We start from the raw sequence: 6,669 nt of genomic DNA on the forward strand, positions 1-6,669 counted from the left end.
GTCAATGACATGAGACAAAGTATATGTGAACTGCTGTATGAAAAGTGAATTTACTCTGTAAATCTTCACCCAAATCCTAAAAAAAAAGAATGCCTTATGTACCATCTTGGTATCCCACACAGCACTGCCTCAAATCAAGAGACTCACTGCATGGCAAATGAAGTACAGTGGGCACATACTCATGGAATTCATTGGCATTGCCATGTTCCCCATCATCCTCAAGCAGCTGTCCTGATAGAACGATGGAATGACCTTCTAAAGATACAATTATAGCACCATCTAAGTGGCAATACCTTTCAGGGTTGAGGAAATCTTCTTCAAGAGGCTGTTTAGGGCTCTAAACGAGTGTCCAATATATGGTACTGTTTCTCCAATATCCAGGATTCATGGGTCCAAGAACCAAAGGGTGGAAATGGGAGTGGCCCCATCACTATAACTCCTAGTGACTCACTTGCAAAATTTTTTCTTCTTGTCCCTGTAAACCTGTACTCTGTGGGTCTGGAGGTCTTAGTTCCAAATGGAAGAATACTCCCACTTAGAGACACAATACTGATTCCCTTGAACTGGAAGTTAAGAATGCCACCTGGTCATTTTGGGCTCCTCATGCCTCTGGATCAACAGGCAAAGAAATTAGTTACTGTTTTGTCTGGTATAATTGATTCGGATTACCAAGGGGAAATTTGGATTTATATTATATAAGGGAGGTTAAAAAAAAGAGTGTATCTGGAATACAGGAGATTCCTTAGGACACCTTTTAGTATTACCATGCCCTGTGATTAAAGTCAATGAAACTACAGCAACCCATTTCTGACATAACTACTAATGGCCCAGACCCTTTAGGAATGAAGGTTTGGATCACCCCACCAGGCAAAAAACCACAACCAGCTCAGGTGTTTGCTGAGGGCAAAGGGAATATAGAATGGGTGATGGAAGAAGGTAGTTGTAAATACCAGCTATGAGCATGTGACTAGTTGCAGAAACAAGGACTGTGATTGTTGTATTTCTTTCTTATGTATGTGCATAAAATATTATTTCTGTCACTTGTAAAATATAAGATATAAATGAGGCTGATAGATTTTCTGTTGTATGCATGTTAGTTGTATCATGTTAGGTGCAAGTATGACTTTATAATTGTCTTTACTTAGAAATTATGTATAGCTTAAGGAGATGTGTATAGGTGCCAAGTTAAGAAGGGGTGGACTATGATGGTTAAAATGTGTGTTAACTTGGCTGGGCCATGATTCTCAGTGGTCTTCAGTTTTGATGTAATCGTCCTTCATAATGAAATCTCCTCCATGATGAGATCTGCTATGATCCACCAATCAATTGAATAGGTGTTTCCTCAGGGATGTGGCCTGGTTCCAATAAATACTGATGATCTAACAAAGCACTCTGGCTTTTTGCTCCATCTGGATCCTGCTTCTGACTCATCATCATCTGACCTCTGGTTCTTTGAACTTGAACCAGTGGCCTGCCATATTGCCTGCCAATCTTGGGACTGTTGCTTTGCAGCCTGTGAGCTAGCAACCTGCCATCTTACTTGCCAACCTTGCATTTGTCAGCCTCCATAGCCAGCAACGTGCTTTACTGCCTGCTTATCTTGGGTTCATCAGCTCCTGCAGCTATGTGAGTCAACAGACGCTTCCAGCCTGATGTCTGACCCACAGACATGAGACTTTATATGTGTGTATGTGTGTGTATGTATGTATGTATATGTGTGTGTGTGTGTGTGTGTTAAGCTGTGTTCTCTAGAGAAGCCAAACTGGTAAAGCTTATATTTGGAGAGAGAAATTTATCTCAGGAAAATGGCTCACACACTTATAGAAGCTAGCAAGCCCCAAGTTCTTGGATCATATGTCAAGCTGGAGGCTTTTCCCAACTCACACAGCTGCAGGGGCTGATGAGCTCAAGGTTGGCAGGCAGTATACCAGCTGTTGACTCCAACTAATGATGAATCCAAGATCACCAGGCCAAATGGTGAATTGCTTGCTCACAGACAGTTGTAGCCAGCACAACAGGATCCCAGTCCACAGAAGAGTGCCCATTTTCCTAGAATGTCCATAAATATATTGGAAACAGGCCACACCCCTAGGGAAACTCCCTTTCAATGGATTGGCTGCTCATAACATATACATCCAATCTCATCATGGGGATAACCCACATCCCAACTGCTTAAACCACTCAGAATTGTGGTGCAGCCAAGTTGACACACAACTTCAAATATCACAATATGTATGTCTGCATGTATATTTGTATATTCTTCTCTGGTTTTGCTTCTCTAGAGAACCCAGCCTAAGATAGAATGAAATAATATTTTGGAATGTGTACAACTGACCACATATAGGAATTTCTCTTTAGATTGAGGCAATAGAAAATTATTTGAAATTCATGGGAATATGAAAGTTCTATTGAAGCTGTTTGGTCAATAAATTATTATTAAGCCTTAAACAAGAGGAGAACAAGGAAGAATTATATTGTTTATCAACTCAAGTTATTCCCATAATTTATTTTTAATACTTGATAAAATTATGCACAACTCTTTTATGTTCTTGAATAAACTCCTATATTATTAATACTATTTCTAACATGGTGATAAAGAAAAAAAAAAAAAAAACACTGCCGTTGAGTCAATTCGACTCATAGTGACCCCTCGTTGGGTTTCCAAGGTGGCATCTCTATGGAAGTAGGTTGCCTAATCTTACTGCCAAACATAGTGATAGTTTATAATAATAAATTCTGTTATTGGATTTCTCTCTATGAATAGAATTCTCAGCATGTAAATACAGAATGCTGCTTTGGTAGGTTCAGAAATGCTACTTAACTAGATGTAAAAGAAGAATGAAATTCCAGTGATTGAATTTTTCAAGGTGGTATCCACATCACTTAAGAATTCTTTCATTTTGAATAGTGTTTTTAATCTGGTAAAAATTTCAAGTAGTTCAAATAAAAAGTAATTCATCTTCCCACATAGCATCCCCCAGTGCTGCTCCCCAAAGACAAAATCATTGTTACAAATTTCTGTGTGTTCTTCTAAGACATGTAAGAATATCAAATATATCTAGTTAATACCTAGTTAGATATTTTGTCCACAGTTGTTTGGAATCCAAAAAAGGACTGATTATACCCAAGCATATAAATTGTTGCTTTTTTAATTAGCCCTGAAATTTATCCATATCTGAAATAAAAGATGCTACCCAATTAATGTTTTGCCAGCTTTGCTAAAATGATATAGGTAATAAACAGTTTGAGATAAAAGTCTCAATACAGAATGTATAATGTCACCATGTAATACTTGTGTTAGCTGATTGTTTTTTCAAAACTGTTTTATTGTGGTGAAATATATATAACAAAAAATTTTCCAAATCAACAATTTTTACATGTTCAGTGAGATTGGATATGTTCATTTTGTTGTTCAACCACCACCACTATCCATTTCCATATTATTCCACCCCCACTAACAGAAACTCTGCCCCCTAAGCAAGATTCTTCCTTTTCTCCTCTCTCCCACCCCGGTAACCATTAATAAGTATTGGTGTCTGTATATTTGCCTACTTCCTATAAGTGAGATCATATAATATTTGTCCTTTTGTGACTTATTTCACTCTGCATAATGTTTTCAAGGTTCAAGCTAATTGCATTTTAATCCAACATATTTGACGTTTCTCACAGATGGAAAGAATTACTTATACTTTTTATTTTTCTAAACCTGTATTATAAGATCAGTTTGTAAGGGGAAAAAAAATGTCACCCTTGTCTTTTAGGCTCTTCTAACATATCGGAGTGACCCAGCCATGAGAAAAATGTTGAATCATCTGTATTTCTACATAATGCCTGTATTTAATGTTGATGGATATCATTTTAGCTGGACCAACGTAAGTCACTTTGCCTATCCAATTGACAAGACAGACTAAATAAATCACTCTGGTGGCATAGTGCCTAAGGCATTTGACTGCTAACCAGAAGGCTGGCATTTCAAACCCACCAGCCACTCCTTGGAAGGAAGGTTGGGCAATCTACTTCCATAGTGATACTGCCTCGGAAACCCATGGAGGGGTCGCTATGTGTCAGATTCGACTCCACGGCAATGGGTATAGACCAAGAAAGAGCCTTGGTAGGCAGTCAGCCTGATTCCAGAGGTAAAAATGTGTCCTCAACCAATATTAATTTCTAAATTCTTCCATCACCCTTAACAGAAGCTCAGTGGTGATAGTTGTACAACCTGATGAATGTAATTAAATCAATGAAGTATATGTGTTAAACATGGAAACAGCAAATGTTTTCTATATAAATCCAGTTAAGTGTTTTCATGTGTATATATACACATACAGATTTAAAAGAGGCCTCCACTCCCTTCCCAATCAGGGCAGCAGCATTTCTGATTTTGTTAACATGTTTGTCTTTTGCATTTCATTTAAACAAAAGGCTTTTAAGGGAAAGGCAGCAGTGCCAAATAAAATGTGAAAAATCACTAGTCTAATACAGCCTATTCATTTTGCCTGTGAATAAATGAGGCCAAACAAAAAAAATTAGAGCATGAACTGAGGTCTTTGCTATTAATTCGGTTTTCTTCATACTACCAGAATAATGTATTCAAGCCCTCTCACCTCAGTGGTGTGATTAGTTAACTAATTGAGCCACACAAAGACATATGAATAATTACTTAAGTATTTTCTCTGTACCTGTTTTCCTAATTATGTCTAGGATCGATTTTGGAGGAAAACAAGGTCAAGGAGCTCGAGGTTTCGCTGCCGCGGAGTTGATGCCAATCGGAACTGGAAGGTGAAATGGTGCGGTAAGCGTGGGCTAATTGGGATTGGGACCATCAGGTTTGCATAGGTTTCATTCTGCAAAATGATGAGGCCTTTAGAGTCTAATGCAAGACTGATGTTTTCCTGCATGTGAAAATCTAATATAGAAAGACAGAGATCTGTACATTAGAGCTGTAATTTGTCAAAGAAAATAGAAGGATTTTCTTTAAAAATACATAAAAATCAAGGATCTAAATCTGTCAATCCAGTCCTGAAAATTTAAGCACAGATGTAAAAGCAGGAAACTGAGGAATATTTGTCATTCACAAAACTAAAACACAACTGTGGTTTGTGATATAAATCTAGTTAAGTGTTTTCATCTTTTTACTAAGGGTAATACTGATCCTGCCTTCATCTGTCAATGGTGATCAAAACTGTCAAATCCTTGTCTGTAATCTACTAATCTGTCAGTCATTCACTTATTGGCCACTCACACCGCAAATATATTTCTGCTGTATTCCATGTTTCATTTTAACATGGAATGACCCTTTTGTGACTTATGGGACATATAGTGCCCACTTACATTTTCCACCTCTAGGATTTAATGGGAAGCTGCTATCCCACTTTTAGTGTCTGCTGCCATCTGGTGGGGGCCTGCATAACTGCATGCATCTGAAGAAATGAGCCAAATCCCACCAATTCAGCATCAGAGACCCTTGGGACATATATGCCCTACTAATTATATCAAAACCCAAATCACATCAAAAAAAATAATTTTCATTTCATTCAGAATGCCTTCTATTACTGAAAACACATGGTTTCAACAAAAAATCAAAGCAGAAAATAATTCAGTCTTGAAACAGTTAAGGAAGGAACGCCTTTTACAGAATAAAGCAGCAGATAGGTAGCAGGAAAAAAATGATAACAGTAGCCATGACTACTATACTTGCAGCAGGAAGAAGGGAAGGGGAAAATATTGTCAAATTTTAGTTGTAAAGAGTTGCCCTTTATAGTGTCCTTCCTTAGCTCCCTCAGAAAATAGACCCTGCTGTCATAGAAAGCCATCCTGTAGTCCTTTAAAAATGAGGCTCTTCACAAATTCATTTATTCCATAATGCTCTGGGTTCTGTGCTAGAGTCTAATCCTCCATCTCCACCAATGGCAGACAAAGCAACTGATTGTGGACTTCCACTTCTTCCACACACCCCTCCAAGCAACTACCCCCAAGCAATGTAGTGGTGTCGTGTTGTTAGTTGCCTCAAGTTGGCTCTGACTCATGGAAACCCTATGCAGAAAAGAATAAAACCTTGCCCAGTCTTACACCATCTTCATCATCATTGGTATGCTTAAGTCTATTGTTGCAGCCACTGTGTATTTTGAGTGTCTTCCAACCTAGTGGGCTCATCTTGCAGCACTATATCAGACAATATTCTGTTGTGATGTGTAAGATTTTCATTAGCTAATTTTCTGAAGTAGATTGTCAGGGAATTTGACTGCTAACCAGAAGGCTGGTGGATCAAACCCACCAGCTGCTCCACAGAAGGAAGATGAGGCAATCTACTTCCATGAAGATTTACCATCTTGGCAACCCAATGAGGGGTCACTATGAGTCAGAATTGACTTGATGGTAGTGGATTTGGTTTGCTTTTCTTCCCGGTCAGTCTGCACACTCCACTGAAACCTGTCCACTATGGGTGACACCACTGATATTCAAAATACTGGTAGCATAGCTTCTAGCATCACAGCAACATGCAAGCCACCACAGTATGACAAACTGACAGCCAGATGGTGACTCAGTTGATTAGAATTGTCAAATAAGATGAAGCACCTTTAGCATAGCAGAAAGAATGTCTCTAAAACATAATATATATATGTATATGTATATATATATATGTGTGTGTGTGTATATATATATGTGTGT

The 6,669-nt window shown here is 38.2% G+C and overlaps 1 protein-coding gene across 1 annotated transcript in view; it reads left to right on the plus strand.

Annotated features, from left to right (window-relative positions):
• Window positions 1-6,669, plus strand: part of CPA6 (carboxypeptidase A6) — a 544,128-nt gene that overhangs the window by 429,960 nt on the left and 107,499 nt on the right. Inside the window, exons 7-8 of the mRNA XM_007949714.2 lie at window positions 3,762-3,872; window positions 4,702-4,792. Of these exons, the coding sequence (XP_007947905.2) occupies window positions 3,762-3,872; window positions 4,702-4,792 (202 nt within the window). The remainder of the gene's footprint in view (window positions 1-3,761; window positions 3,873-4,701; window positions 4,793-6,669) is intronic.

This window comes from Orycteropus afer, unplaced genomic scaffold, assembly GCF_000298275.1.
Source record: "Orycteropus afer afer isolate SDZICR_OR568_19922 unplaced genomic scaffold, OryAfe1.0 scaffold00252, whole genome shotgun sequence".
Lineage (NCBI taxonomy): Eukaryota > Metazoa > Chordata > Mammalia > Tubulidentata > Orycteropodidae > Orycteropus > Orycteropus afer.